The 16,049-nt window shown below is 41.3% G+C and overlaps 1 protein-coding gene across 1 annotated transcript; it reads left to right on the top strand.

Annotated features, from left to right (window-relative positions):
• The first annotated feature begins 1,272 nt into the window (after positions 1 to 1,272).
• nudt3b (nudix (nucleoside diphosphate linked moiety X)-type motif 3b) lies at positions 1,273 to 15,262 on the top strand. Its single transcript, XM_049574972.1, has 5 exons — positions 1,273 to 1,554; positions 5,197 to 5,307; positions 9,657 to 9,701; positions 9,821 to 9,905; positions 10,236 to 15,262. The coding sequence occupies exons 1-5, from the start codon at positions 1,456 to 1,458 to the stop codon at positions 10,430 to 10,432; spliced, it is 537 nt and encodes a 178-aa protein (XP_049430929.1). The 5' UTR covers positions 1,273 to 1,455; the 3' UTR covers positions 10,433 to 15,262.
• The last annotated feature ends 787 nt before the right edge of the window (positions 15,263 to 16,049 follow it).

Here is a 16,049-nt window from a genome sequence, read left to right as displayed (position 1 = left end):
TTGTGACACACAAATTGAGACTTGCACTGATGATGTTTTTATACCTAATATTTATAATTGTGTTTTTTTGTCTAGTCATTTTATTAACTTTTATTGTATATTACGAAACAGTTTGATTTTTATGATCTATGGATACAGTGCTGCTTGTTTTTTTAACTGTGTCTTGTAAGGTGTCCTTGAATGCTTTGAAAGGTGCCTATAAATAAAATGCATTTTCATCATTATTCTAAGAGGAGAAGGACCAGCTGTGTGCATGACTGCAGAAATAATATGTCCAGAGAATTTACACCATAAACATGTATTTACTATCAAACTGCCTTGTTTTGTTTTGACATGCATCTGAGTATATCATTATCAGATAGTGAAAGAAAACAATTACATACCACTTTGAATAGTAAAAAGTATCAATATTAGTATCTATATTGGTGATTCTGGTATTACCTGGTATCAGGTGTAGCACTGAAACTATAAATCAGTTAACTGATTATGATGTCAATTGTCATTTCCTCAAGAGCTGCAACTAACAATTATGTTCCTAATCAGGTAATCGGCTGGTTGTTTTCTCAATAAATCCATGAATTGTTCAATTTAAAACGTCAGAAAACAGTGAAAAATGCAAGGTGTTATATTCAAATTGCTTGTTTTATCTAACCAACAATTCAAAATCCACAGATATTCAGTTTACGATCACATTTCACAAAGAAAGGCTCCAAATTCTCATATTTTAGAAGCTGAAACCTTTATTTTGCTTGAAAATTGACAAAAATATTAATTTATTATTAAATGGTTGCTGGTTAAGCTCCCCCCAATGGCCTACTGGATTGCCCAACTAATTGTTACAGTTGTGGCAAGGCTGAAATTATATTATGTAAATTAAAATATAAAAAGCCCACAATCCTAGTTGACATTATTGGATCAGTTTTGAGGGCCATGCTGGCGCTGTCCATTACCTGCGGTGCTGAAACTGATTAATGAAACCAGCACTAATCAACCATTTTGTAATTTCCGCAGCACACTACGTGAATAACGTTACATTTAATCCTCCAAGCACTGTGGAGCGATCATATTAAATTATATCATCCTCAAACAAGTGGCGGTGACGAGCTTGTTGGAGCCAAAAGTGCCAGTTTCCCTCACCGGCTCACTCCAGTCAGAGCGCGGTGTTGCGTTTTCCCCCTCCCGTCAATCCGTTGCTCGGATTCTTCAACGCCTGATAGGTAGTTTCCTTACGCCCCCCAGAGCTGTTAAAGGGTATATTACGTCGTGGGCGTAGCGGCTCCTTGTAATGGCGACCGTGCCGTAGATGTGCCTAGGTTTGTGAAAATGAAGCGAAGAAGAAGTTATTTCTTTTAAGTAAAACGCCGAGGTTCCCCGGAGGAGGACTTTGCGTCTACAACCATCACCTTTATAAGTGGTAAACTTAGCTGTACTTTTGAACTTTTGTGCCCTTTTGAAATGATGAAGCTCAAGTCGAACCAAACCCGGACGTACGACGGGGACGGCTACAAGAAGCGGGCCGCCTGCCTGTGCTTCAGGAGCGAGAGCGAGGAGGAGGTGAGTCCGGGGATGTCGCTGTCTGGCGGGCCAAGCTAGCGTTAGCAGCCGTAGCTGCTCCCTGTGTCTTCTCTGTCTGTAAATCGGTGTATTTATCAACAACAGCTGGGGTTTTATGCCAGCTGGAAACGATGGCTCACTCGTTTCTTGGCCTCTCTTATTACCCTCTGCTGTTGTGTATTAAACGTTAGTTTCGAGCTCGTACTTACCCAGGTGTTATGTAAGCCTCTTTAGCTGTGCATAATATACCAACCTCGGCTTTTTCTACTTGGAGTCAACCTGTTAGCTGCATGCTAATGCTAACGTTAGCCCGCTAACTAGCCGTGTTGCTGCTGTGGGCAGCCGGCTCACGGCCAGCGACCACAGCCCACAGCAGACCGTGATGAGTGGGGACTTTGTGATAATCAGGCTCGGCTGGGTGGAAAGCGTTGTTTAGCTTTCCTAAGTGACAAGTTTAAACATTTGTCGGCTCACGTCACAGATGATTTGGCGAGTAAAATAACTGTTAAATTAGTGTCAGCTGTGTGAGGGTCAATCCTGTTATGCAGCAGCGTATCTGTCCCTGTGAATTACTTCCTCATAATATCTGTAAAATATGTGTATTGCTGTATTGGTGTAAATATAATGTCTATAAAACATGTGTGTAAGTTATAGATTAAGGTCTGCCTCATCACATGAACACAAAATAATGCACATTAAAAAATACTCTCTTTACTTTGAGCTTTTGTTGCGTAGTAATGAACTTTTACAAGAACCACACGCCATCAAATTATGAAATACTCAATACATACTTTAATTATTTTATAGGTAATGTCAAACTCTCTTATTAATATATACATAAATTAGGGGTAGGAATCACTAGAGTATCCATGATACAATACTATCACGATACTTAAGCACAATACAGTATTATAGCAATTTTTAAACATGCTGCAATATGCTGAGTATTGCAGTAAAATATATTGCAATGTATTACCTTTTTTAACACTAAATTGTGCCTCTAAAGGAAACTTTGTCAACATCTGTTTTGTCTGATAGGATAAAGTTTTCAATCTGTTCATCTCAGTTCAGCCATTTTTTTGTGCAGCAGCAAAATATATCTAGTGGACTGTAAAAATAATTGATATATTGATATTGATATTGATATTATTCTAGTAGGATACATAATGTTTAATTTGTATTTGTAATATTAATAATTTATATGGTAAAAAAAATTAGGCTAATACTTGGCACTTTGTGATGATACAGTGTTGTCACACAAACATTGTTGGTTTTCCCCACTCCTAAGAACTTTAGTTTTTTATTTTGTTTTTTTTACTATCTTCAAAATCTTCAAGTTTCTTGCCTTTTCCAAAAGAATAAAAAACAGAAGATGACAAAGAAGACTAAAAGACTACAATTCCATTGAGACCTTTTTCATTCAGGAAGTGATGTAATTATTTTTAGAGGGAACTTAAAGGAGTTAAGTGGGGTGAGCTTAAACTTTAACTCATGTCTGTTTTTCCATGGTTTATGATATTAATCTGTTTGTCACACTGTTAAAAGTTACACCGCAAAGTTAATCCAGTCAAAAAAAATGTAAAGAAATAAGACATTATGTGTAAAATGTTAGCAAGTTAAATCTGGATCACTCACAGAGCTAAAAATTTCCCACCCTCTTAGGTCTATAGACTAAACCAGTGTACCCATAAGGATTATTATTTGAGTTTCTGAGATTGACCAATATGTATTCCTGACAGTTTAAATGTGTCACTTTTTATAATGAAGAAAACATGAAACATCCAGCTTTTCCTATTTTTCAAAAGTTAAGAGGCCAAAATGTTGCTGCATGACAGGAATGACCCGTTAAAGGACAACTTCGGTATTTTTCAACCTGGGCTCTATTTCCCCATGTGTATGTGTGCGTATGATTCTTGGGTATCACTCATTCTAAAATTGGTTCAGTATTGAGCCGCGAAACGATCTAAAACGGTAATGGGGGCAAATGCGTCCCGTATATAAGTGCTTTTTTTCGCCACTGACCGGTTCAGATCACCAGTGCTATCTCTGTAAATAGCATGCTAACTTAGCCTTTCCCTTATCCCTGGGCTGTGTGATGTCACAAGCTTTGCTCCACTGTGTCTGTAGCTCTCTCTACTCGTGGGACAGCCGTTTTCTTGAGGAAGAGGTGTTTCGGGATTGGATGTCTTCTTTTCTTCAGCTGGCAGTAGTCATCTTGGGAGAAGTGAGCACTGCAGAGCCGATGGTCTGCAAGGCGCAGTGTCTGCAAAGGAGTGTTAGCATCCATTTGTAGCACAACTAGTCACAACTTCAGCATCTCGCCGTCCGACAAAGGCAGCCTATGAAAGCTGTACGGGGTGTTGCGCGACATCCTGTTCTTACGTTCGGGAAAAAGGCCTGTTTATTTGAGCACTCCAAAAACTCCGGTAACACTCTAGGGGGTAGCACGTAAAAGACTCCGTCCTCTGACTTCTAGCGTAACACACACTTCACACACACATACTCATTTACATTACCGAGCGGGGACAACTTCCGCCTTTCTGCTCCAACACTGACTGACAGCTGACTCCACTCATTCACACTCACCACTGCCCCAAGGTCGCTACCATATGCTATTTACAGAGATAGCACTGGTGATCTGAACCGGTCAGTGGCGAAAAAAAGCACTTTTATACGGGACGCATTTGCCCCCATTACCGTTTTAGCTCGTTTCGCAGCTCAATATTGAACCAATTTTAGAACAAGTGGTACCCATGAATTATACGCACACATACACATGGGGAAATAGAGCCCAGGTTGAAAAATACCCAAGTTATCCTTTAACATTAATACAACTGGTACTTATAGCCAAACATTGGACTGATATGTAACTATTAGCTGTGCTACCTTTAGCCAAAAGACAACACTGGTAGCAACACCCAGTTATCTACACTGCTATGTATTTTCAATTGTTAACATTTAATACACTAAGATTTGTATCATGTACTCTCTTTAATGACAAACCTTTTTGTTAAAGAAAATCACCACGTAGTCAGTGTAACTGTGTCAATGTGCCACTCGCTACCTTCCACTCTTCCACTAAAACCACTCAAAGTAGCCTTCAAAGGGTTATATGAGATCAGAGGTGATTTTGGGAAGCTGATGTCCAGTCAACAACACGCACAAAGATGTCTTTGTAATGGAAACATTATTACTGGGGGGGTGACTAATAGAGACTTAACTCATTCCTCATTCTGGTGAAAGAAGAGGCCAGTTTGTGAATAACTTGGGCTGCTGATAACTGAAACACATCAGTCTGACCGCACGTAGCTAGAAACTATTACAGGAGACTACAGTTTACCAGATCGGCTGTCAGCCAAGCCTCAGCTTGTCTTCCAACAGACTGTTGACACCATGAACTCACCCTGCTGGTGTGGGAAAAAAGCAAACAAAGTGACACGAGCTTGGTAGCTTTCAGTGGCTATTGTGTCACACACTGGGGTTTGGCTCTTCTTCCGTTTATTACCAACACAGATCACTGAATAATCTTGCTCAAGCAGCATCACTTGTGTAATGGGGACACACACCAATGAATACACGATTAACAAACAACGTCGAGTTAGACTGTAATGACTAACCGGTCTTGTATGGGATGCTTTACAGGTGCTGCTGGTGAGCAGTAGTCGACATCCTGACAAGTGGATAGTTCCTGGAGGGGGCATGGAGCCAGAGGAGGAGCCCAATGTTGCTGCAGCTCGAGAAGTGTGTGAAGAGGTTAGTTCTGTAACTGTTTTCATAGCTATTATATCTAATGTAATCTTTTAATGTGGACCCCTTTACTTTCCCTGATGTTGACCTTGTGTAGACTGTGCGCCAGCAAACTTAACTTGACCCTTGTGTCTAAAACATGGGTGTGAAACATGCCTTTCTAGACTTAGCACATAGCCAGGAATATTGTTCTGAGAATGGATTTACATCTGCAGCGTGGCAAATTACATTGAGTATAAGCTTATAAGATGTATTGTGTTTCATTTCTATTAAATCATGTCTGTATTTAACACTGGGCCTAATACCTTGCACTCAGGACCCATTTCGTCAGTGCAGTCATCCTGTTTGCATGGCCAGAGAGCGAGAGAACCTAGCAACATGTAAGCTGTATCATAGCATCATGTTACAAAGCAGTGTTTAGGTGTCAGAGGAGGTCACGCTGAGATTGAACACTGGCTGCCCAGCGGTTGCACTGCGGCACTATCCGATCCCACAAATACGGCAAATGAAGGGAAACGATCAGCTTTCATTCTGTGTATGTTTTAGACAGTTCTATTTTTGCAGCAGCAGCCTGGCTATAGAGGCAGTTTGAAGGGCAAAATGTGTCTATTTTTGTTTGTGAGTGTGTTTTGGGAGGATATAGCAATTGGTAAACAGTCCCACAACTCATTGGAAATCAATAACGCTGCTTATACCGCCTACGTATGTCCTTTAGATCAGGTACCCTCCCTCTGTACAAGTTGTTCATAGCTCGGGCATTTTGATCAGAATGGCGACAGGGCACCTAAGACACTGAATCTCACCCGGCTGTCAGCTCCTGGCGGGTCACTGACCGTATAAAGCCTATTCTTTGTGTGTGATCCATCACACCGAGGGATGCTGATATCATCCCTTATCCTGGCTCACGCTGTTTGGTAGCTCAGGCGGTTGCAGGACGCAGCGGCTTGCCAACACATTTCCACAGGGTCAAATGCAATGTCACATCACCACTGAGGTTTAAAAGTGCTAAAAAGGCCGCATTCAGAAACTTTACGGTGACTTTGAGTGGTACTCAATGCATCACCACGTTCTGTGGCTTCCTAAGCTTCTTATTGGACGGTGGTGTAACAGGACATATCCTAATCCTGACAAGCTTATTCTGATGACCATATGAGCGGTGAGTGATCGCTTATGCTTATTGGTTTGGAGCCTTGCCAGAGACAATAGTGGAGACGCAGCAGTCAGGAGCAGGCTAAAGGTTACAGAGGATTTCTTTGTCTATCTGACTGTTCACAACCTCAGCTCATGCCCGGTAGTCGTACGCACTGCATCAAGAAGACACAGGACAGTATTGCATAACTTGTAATGCTGCTTCAATGTCGTGCATCCTCTCCCAAGACGATGCCTACTAGTGTTCAGTTACACGAATGTTTGACTTGGGAGACAGTTTCCATCTCAAAACATACAGGTTGACTTTTGGCCTATTACTTAATCCCTGGCACATCTTTGTGGTTTCTAGTGGTGGTGGGCCTGTTCTTTTGCATATGATCTTGCTGAAGGCCTGAAGAGTCCAACTCTGAGTCCTTGGTACAGAGGGTGCAGTCAACATTTATTTATAGACTGAAACTGGAACCTGAAGAAGAAGCTGCAAAGATGTCAGCAAGTGGTCTGGCTCTGTATCTAAACCTGACCTACTATCCACCTCTGGCAGATCAGATCTACTGTGGGGATTATTTTTGTTATGAGAATATGTTAAAGGTAACAAGCAAGCTGTCCTCTGTCTTTAGGAAAGGCTGTGACATATTTGCATAGTTTGGGTGTTGAGGTCACGGGAAGAGTTACGGCAAGTGACAGCAAAACGGATGTTGTGTTGTTTGTTTGTGACCTACATGATCTTTTATGGTACTCAAAACATCTTGTAGTGAAGCCGTCAGTATGTGACAGTAAGCGATAGCGGAGCGGAGGTGTCTACATGTATTTTGCAGCTGCAGAATTTAGAACTGCAACAATTTTTGGATGACGGAAAGTTTTTCTTGAAGTCATTTCTTAAAGGGAACCTGTTGTGCTTTTCTATATTTTGTGTCTTATATCCAGTGTTACAAAGATGGATGTTCGTATTAAACGTGGCCAAAGTTTCATATAAAGATGTAAACGTATGTAAAAAATAATCCCTGTGAGCAAAAACCGCAGGCTTCCTACTGTTTTGAATACTCTGTCTGCAAATGTTTTCCTACTGTCTTACAGTATGACATCATAGTGTACTGGATTTCTTTATATGGTCATCTGCTCCAGGCACGCTACTGCAAGTGCTTACACTACGTGCCCTGCACTGGTAAATGAAGCTAAATGCTAACGTCAGGGAAACATGTAAACTTGGTTGCTGATGTTGTAAATTTCTCCCCAATTTCAGATCATATTCCTGCTGGAACACGTCTGGTTGTGTTTAGAGGCTTTTATTGGTGATTTTACAAGGTAGAAAGTGCTGCTATTCTCAATTACAGTCACTCTGCAGCTGCAATAATGGTTTTGAGACGCCAAGATATGGAAGACCACATAACTTTGACCAGTTAGATCAGACTGGACTTTTTCGGGAGGGGGTATAAAGAGACAGGTGGTTAACAGAGCGTCTCAGACAGACTATGAAAACAGGTGTTCTCGCACACACTGTATGAGGAAAATAGTGTTTTTAGGCCGAATAAAGCATGTGAACATGTTCTAGTAGAAACCTCAATTACAAGTACAACCCTGACAATGAGCATAATAGGTCCCCTTTAAGTAAAAACACCAAACTTTTGCTAGTTTCAGCTTCACATGTGTGTCAGTTAGCTAGTTTTCTCTGTTTTGTATAATTGTGAATGAAATATTTGGGTTTTGACTGTTGGTTGGACCAAACAAGACATGAGGCTTGGGAACAGATCGGCCAAAACATTAAAACCACAGGCGAGTAAAGTGATTAACATTGTTCATCTTGTTACGATGCAATGTGCGGCTTGAAATGTTTGAGTCCTTGCGTTCTTTGGATGCCACTTAAAATGCTCCACTCACTCAATCACCATTACAGACCAAGTATCCCCTCCCATGGCAACACCATTCCTAGATGGCTGTGGCCCCCAAGCTCAAAGCATTGGCCCGGCCTCAAAAATCCCCAGATCCCAATCTGGACGAACATTTGTGGGACATGCTGGTACCCCAGAGGTACCCCCAATCCACAGTGGGGCCTTCTCACCTGCTGTAGCATGAACAGAGGACCTCTGGAGGTGTCCCGTGGTGTCTGGCACTGCAGATCCTTTGAGTCCTGCGGGCCGTGCGGTGGGGTACCAGCACGTCCCACAAATGCTTGATCAGATTGGGATCTAGGGACTTTGGAGGCCAGGTAGACGTCTTGAGCTCTTTGGCACATTCCTGGGGCCATGTTTGAGCAGTTTTGTTGTTGCCATGAGGGTTTACTCGGTCTGTAATGGTGTCTGGGTGGGTGGAGCACGTCAAGTGGCATCAACATGAATGCCAGGACCCAAGGTTTCCCAGCCGAACATTGCATCAAGGAGATTATCAGTGTTATTCACTTCACATGTCAGGGGTTTCTTTGGTAGAGTGTTGTGTGTCAGAGCCAGTCAGAAAGATTTGTACAGCAGCAGTGGGCTTGACGAGGATGAAACAGGCCTACCTGATTGTAAAGACAGGAAATAACATACATTACAGATAAGGGAGACACCCCTGTAGAGTTAGCATCCGATGAGAGATGAGAGAGATGGTTTAGGAACAACATCCCTGACCATATCCAGAGGTGGTCTGGCTGATGGGATCACAGTCTGTCCTCAGTGTGTTTTGAGTGCATTTACACCTGTACTGTCAAGTGCTCTAACACTGTCTGACTGCAGTCTTATCACCCAAAATGACTTTACTGCCAGGGGTAAAGGGGGTCTGTTGGTGACTCTGTTTTCAGAGCGTAGACTGTCAGACTAATTTTATTACTTAAGTTACTTAACGTTGCCTAAATTAGCCCTCATCGCACTGATGTGTGAAATTAATGAAGAAGGAATCAGAACATGCAGAACACGTCTTCAGCTTTGGGTCAAATTTAAGTGAGTGTTTTTGTGTATTTAAAGACGTGTGTTACTCTGAGGATTCAGCAGCAACCCTGGAATTACACGGAGTGAATTTGCAGGGGATAAAAACAGTCTCATGATGTAATGTAATCCACTGCAACACAAACAATTTCAAAATTAACGTCTCAACAAAACACTACGGGGTTCAGAAATGCAGTGTTTACTGTCAGGCACCTCTACCTCCACATATTTAAGAACAGCCCTGAGGTGTAACTGCGTGCTGCGGTATGTATTTGCACACCGTTTTAATTGTTCTCCTTTGTTTTACAGGCCGGTGTGAAGGGGACTTTAGGTCGCTTAGTCGGAGTATTTGAGGTGAGGCTTGTTTGCTGTCGACTTTTTTTTTCTCTCTTTGGTCTACAAATGTCAACACACTGTGCAGCTTGTTTGCGAATGAGAAGTGAAAACATGACAGTGTTTCCCCCCTCTTACAGAACCAGGAGAGGAAACACAGAACCTACGTCTACGTTCTTATTGTAACAGAGTTGCTGGAGGACTGGGAGGACTCGGTCAACATTGGTAAAGCACCGCATTTGTTTACTAGTCAGAATGGGGATCATACGGACAAAGTTCTCAGGCAGTCACATGCTGTCTGTAGCTTTGTTTTTCTTTCCCAGGCCTTGGTGATATTACAGTCCAGGGATTTTATTGTATGTGTGTTGGAGGGTGGGAGGGGGGGGATTAAAACACCAGCTTTGTTCCTGCCCTTGTGATTTTCACTTCAGCGCCATGCACAGCACTGATAATTAGTCAATGCTATTTTTTCATAATGTGTTGATTATTTTTTTCCCTGTGTCGTCTCTCACATGTCTTAACTTGTTCCACAATGGTGTCTTGTTCTGTCGACAGGGAGAAAAAGGGAATGGTTTAAAATAGACGATGCCATACAAGTGTTGCAGTGTCACAAGCCTGTGCAGGCCACCTACTTCGAGGCTCTCCAGGAGAGTTGCCTGACCAGTAACGGAACACCTTTGGTGGCCACGATAGGCGGGGACCTCTCCCCTACCTACAGCATCAATCAGAGCTCCGTCTCGGGTATCAGATAACTAAAACCATAACTCTGACACCTTTCGGGAGCTTTCACCACCACTTGCGCTCTTACTTGTGTCATTTCTCTTTCTCTTCTCTGTTCTTCTCTTTTCTCTCTCTGTCTCAATAACATGGTTTGCCTTGCCAACTCCTTTGTGCCAGAACTGTGGCACAGACTTGATGACAAGTGTCGGTTGAATAGTCTGAAACACTTTGTAAATGTAAATGTAATTTTTGACCCCTATTTTTTTTTTCTTTTTACTGACAACTGCATGAAATGTCCCCTCGTTCCCCTCATCCTCTTTCCTTAACGCGCCCTTAGCGTGGTGTTTATTGAATGCAAGAACTACTTTTTACTGTTGTAATGTAAAAGTGTATACTTAGTGCTTAAGCTGAAGGCTTTTGGTGGTCTTTTTAAAGTCTCCTCCATTTGTTTTTTTTCGGTTATTTTTTCTGTGAATGAATGTGCCCATTAGTGTACTCCCTCCCCCCTGTTAATAAGGATAGGATATGTCGTCTGTATCTGGATGAACAGAATTGTGGGAAGTGACTTGTCTTGCATGAGCACTGTTATGTTGTGTCTCACTCGCTCGAGTGACCTGATGCTGACTGTGCAACAGACTCGTGGTAAGGTCTTTTGGATTCTCTTCATTTTGCTCCTTATCGTGGTTATCGATGTCTCTCTAATCAGAAGGATACGGCTCCTCGCTAGTTTTTCCAATCTCAAGTGTCAACTGTGTTTCTCTCATATTTGGGAAGCTAGCCAAGCACTACAGGTTTCACTCTCAGACACAGACATCTATATACTGTAACGAGAGAGAAAGAATGTCAACATACAATGTCAAATGAACCACCTTTCTCCTCAGTGTCTTTACCTCCTTTTAATCCTTTTTTTGTTTTCTTTTTTTTAAAACCTGCTTTCTTGTGACAGACTACAAAGTCTTCCTCCACACACTGAGAGGGTAGAAGTAGTAGATTTAAAAAAAAAAAAAATCATGGACTTGTAATTTCAAAATGCAGCACATATCACTTAAGTTATTAAAAACCATTTCCATATTTTACTCCTCACATTCAGTTTGGTTAAAAGCAATTGTTTACACTGTGTTGGTAACGGCACAGGTGACTTTAGTGGGCACTCATTATGGTCTTTTTTTTTTTTATTTACCCTTTCTGTTAGTATTTAATCTGCATCCCCAAAAACACTCAAAACACCTGCTTGACATCGAACGTAATGGAATCTATAATGCTGATGCAGAACAAACAAGCCTTGTACAGTTTGAGACCTCGTTTTTAACATGTAAAATGCTTTTGGATACTAGTTCTTTTTTTTGTTTCTTTGTTTTTATGTTTTTTTCTCTCTAACGTCTGGCAAAAGTCTCTTTAGCCGAGCTGCGTCACTTTGGCCTCGATGTGGCGTGAGGCAGCTGGCTCAATACTGTGAAACTGGAGGCGCTGTAGATAGCATGTTAGAGGTTTTTATTGTAAATTGTTTATTTCTGTATAGATCAAAGGTGAGAGTACAAATGACAAAACACCTCTTACACATCTGTGAGTCCGACGTGTCATTTCAACTGAGGCTGGAGGGACAGATTGATCTCGTGCCGTTGGCTTTGGAGCTGTTGGGGTATTTTCTCTAGAGAGAGAGAGAGCGAGAGCTTACAGCACATCAGAGGCTAAAGAACAAGGACTGAGGCTGTTGGTGAGAGTTAAGAGCCTATTTATAAGCAAATATTCTGGAAATCCTTTTCTTTTTCTTTTTTATGGCAAAACAGATTTGTGACAGTGAGAAATTACTGTTCTTTGGCTACGTTATAGTCTGAGTTTCCAAAACCACTACTTAGTTTAAAAGTAAAGCCAACCTGAAGCTTCTTTTCTGGCCAGCAGCTGTTCCACTTTCCCCAGTTTTCCCACTGAGGGTTTCTTTTGTTGGTCTTTCTCAAAAACTTCAAACATGATACTGTGGTTTTCTGTCCATACTCAGATCTGTAAGATTTTTTCTTGGCCACTTGGGTGCAGTGGAAACAAGCTGTAAACGTTACTCTGAAATCATTTTTTTTTAGGTTTATATGGAAAACTTGTTGGCAAACAGTTGCCTGTTGACACATCTGTGACTCTTGTTTGTGTCCGCTTGATAAAAGTAATGCTGTGTTCACACTCTGAGCGACACAGCAACAGTGTGGCCAGCTGAGTTGCCGTTGAAGTGTTGCTCAAGTGGTCGTTGACGTAGTTACATCATCACGGGTCTGTGCGTGTCTGCTGTTGGCGACAAATGCTGTAATCCAGTGTACTTGAAACTTTGAAAAAAAAAAAGGCAACGTCTGACATGGAAAAGTGTGATCTAACAGTCCTCTAGTTCGGAATTTAGAGTTGGACACTAAGGCGCGATCCGTCGAGTTCGCCAACATAAACACATCTGAAGTCACAGCAACATGGCGGCAAACAAAGTTAACCTAGCGGAATTACCTTTTCATCAGTTTCACTTCTTGTAGTGTTTGTGTGTGTTCTACAACGTAACACTATTGACTGTGGTTCACACTATTAGGCTCAGCACATTAAAACCATTTTGAACTGCTGTACGTTATCTAAATGAGCAAAGACAAGCCAGACAGTTGACTGACTTTACACGCTGTTTCTTGTCACTAATGGATCGGAAGTTGGGAGCATCTACTCGGAAATTATCGACTTTGTTGCAGTAGATTGCAGGAAAAGCACCGCGACTTAACAGCATCTAAAATTTGTATTTGGTAGCAGCAAAATCAACACAAAACAAAAACATGATTGGTTGAGGCCTCAATGGAGTGCTGAAAAAATTGAGGCCAGCTCAACTTTAAGTGTTGGGCGTCAGTTTGTAGCTTCATGTCACCGCCTTCCTTTGAAAATGACTTACAGCCTGTTGCTCTGTTTCTCATAGTGTGAACACAGGATTAGGATAATTACCGCCTATCTTTTTGCTTTGTTTTGGTCTCCTCCAGTTCCTGAGGTTAATATCAGGCTCCTTAGAATGTAAACGCTCCACTATCATCACCTGCGAGACACCAAATTTGCAAGCTGCCTCATGTAAGCAGGTAGCGCACGTTGGTTTTCATAGCTGTTTATATGCTGTAAGAGTGAACTTAAACATCAAAGTTGTGGGCCATGGACAAATTAGCCTACACACTGTTCAAAGAATGCGACCATATGCGGCTTCAGACCACCTCCAAATGTGGTCTGGGTGATTGGATCTCAAGACGTGTTAGCTTTCATACGAGTTGTCATGTCAGCCACGGTTATTATAGAGACATTGATTGTAGCAGCGCTAAATTGTTTATGGATACTAAACTCTGAGTCATTTCAATACAGATTAGTCTCAGAACTCAGAAAACTACAGCTCTGATACAGTTTTGATCGTGCACCTATTGCTAAGGCTCATGGGAGCTGTAGTTTGTGGATGCAGACAAAGTTTAATTGTTTAATCTTGGTTATAATGATGTGGTGCTCAAAGGTGACCGACCAGTACTGTAGCAGACACTCATTTAACTTTGATTATGGACAGAAGACTCCAGTATCATGACTCAGTCCTTCAAAAAAGCCTTCATGGGAAATTAGACTGAGAACTGAGAGCTGGGGGATCAAGAGCTAACCTAGAAAAGAGGCAGGAAGGATCTCTACAGTGACAGCAGTGGTGGTGGTTGTCTTTACTTGTGGTGTTTTCTCCCAGTTGTTTGAAGGGGCACAATCCAGCCAGCAAATTTAATTTAAGACGGAGTCCTTTATACTCCCTGAATAAAGAGAAAAACATTTAGTGAACATGGAAGGAGTGTGGAGTCTCCTTCACAACAGTTTGAGACTTTGACCTCATTTTATTGCTGCGAATCAGAAAGGTGTGGTGGCCAAAGTCTTACTTTACGATGCCCTATTTGGCACTTCATGAGAGTTCGTGTTGATTAGACCTTTAAGTCTGTACTGAAATGTGCAATCGGATGTTAAGGGGATGATATACGGTTAAAAAATTTCAAATTCTCTGAAAGTAATTGGTGATTTAATTAGCTCTTGGTGGTTGGATGCGGGTGACAGGTACTGTCAAAATGAATGTGAGGAGGATTTCCACATGTAACAGCCAGTGACTTAATTATTAATGACCACTTGTTTTTGATCCATACTTTTTTTTTTAGTTGTTCTTTAATCTGTTGTGTTGTTGACAAGCTAATGTCTTGTAAATAGCTAACACAGCACCCTTACAGCCAGAGGACGCACTTTGGCAACGGTTAATAAGGATTAGAGTCTTTTTTTTTTTTTTTTTTTAAACAATTCCCTTCTAACTCGAAATTTAGGCACTTCCTGTCAGTTGTAAAGTGGAGTTGAGATGGAGCATCTACCCTATCTCAATTGGCTCTTTTGTATGACATTAAAGCTTCTGAACTTTGGGGAAGACAATTAAAAAGAGAGCTTCAAAACAGCCACTTCCTTTCCTAACCAAAGGTGATGGTTTGAACTTGTATTGCCCCATCTTGTGGCCAAAGCAAAAAATATATTAAAAGCACATCACTTTGCAGCTGAGGATTGTAACAGTATCCTTTAGCGCGAGAGCCAAATGGTCATTTTCATAACTTAATGAATTTAGTAATTAGACATTAACTGAAAAAGCTCTTAAAAAAAGATCGACCCAAAATACTAGCAATTGACTAACAAACTAAACACACGTGCACCTGACCTCAGCCTTGAAGTGACATTCTCCAAGGTATACGTGTCACTGGAATTTTTCTTTTCCTCTCTTTTGTCATTTGGGACTGTGGAATAAAACCAGTGCGAGAAGACTGAAGATTGTAATATAAATGTGCCAACAAATAAACACCAGTATTTCACATTCAGGCCAGTGTCGTTGATTGTGTGTGTGTATGTGTGTGTGTGTGTGTCAGCGTGGTGTTAGTGCCTGCAGGACTCTTTTCATACAGTAACACTACACATTAGATAAGAGGACTGATTTTAAGAATACATACAGATTTGTATACTAGGCTTATTTAAGTGGGATTTCCTTTTAATGTATTAATTTTTATGTCATAAATCAGCAGGCAGTCTCATCACTTTTACTGTTGAGGTAACTTAAAATGTCGTAGGTTACAGATTCCTAGTCACCCTGTTTAAGTTAATTTAATAAGTTAATGTAACTTTGTACATTTGATTAGTTCCTAATAAATGTTTCAACCTGGGCAATGAAGCTTTAAAGTCCCAAAAACATAAACCAGGCATTGTAAACCACACAAGAGTACTCACCACTGATGATGGTCAAACTTTTAGTCATTCAATATAGTGAAGAATATAGAATGTTATATTCTACATATAAGCTTTTTACTAAAACAATATATTCAGAAGAACCCCCTTTGTAATACATCATTCATTTTACGTAATGGCTTACCCTGTTGGGTGTCTCGGTGGGGCTGGAGCCTATCCCAGCTGACATTGGGCGAGAGGCAGGGTACACCCTGGACAGGTCACCAGACTATCACAGGGCTGACACATAGAGACAGACAATCATTCACATTCACACCTACGGACAATTTAGTCACCAGTTAACCTGCATGTCTTTGGACTGTGGGAGGAAGCTGGAGTACCTGGAGAAAACTCACACTGACACAGGGAGAACATGCAAACTCCACA

The sequence above is a fragment of the Epinephelus fuscoguttatus genome, linkage group LG1 (assembly GCF_011397635.1).
Source record: "Epinephelus fuscoguttatus linkage group LG1, E.fuscoguttatus.final_Chr_v1".
NCBI lineage: Eukaryota > Metazoa > Chordata > Actinopteri > Perciformes > Serranidae > Epinephelus > Epinephelus fuscoguttatus.
Note: the sequence above shows the minus strand (reverse complement) of the source record. Positions and strands in the feature narration are given on the sequence as shown.

What these genes read in the sequence shown, in the direction of transcription:
- nudt3b (XM_049574972.1), top strand. Translation starts at nt 1,456, where the DNA reads ATGATGAAGCTCAAGTCGAACCAAACCCGGACGTACGACGGGGACGGC. An exon ending in GGAGCGAGAGCGAGGAGGAG is followed by an intron (nt 1,555 to 5,196) that starts GTGAGTCCGGGG and finishes GATGCTTTACAG; the next exon opens with GTGCTGCTGGTGAGCAGTAG. An exon ending in CTCGAGAAGTGTGTGAAGAG is followed by an intron (nt 5,308 to 9,656) that starts GTTAGTTCTGTA and finishes TTTGTTTTACAG; the next exon opens with GCCGGTGTGAAGGGGACTTT.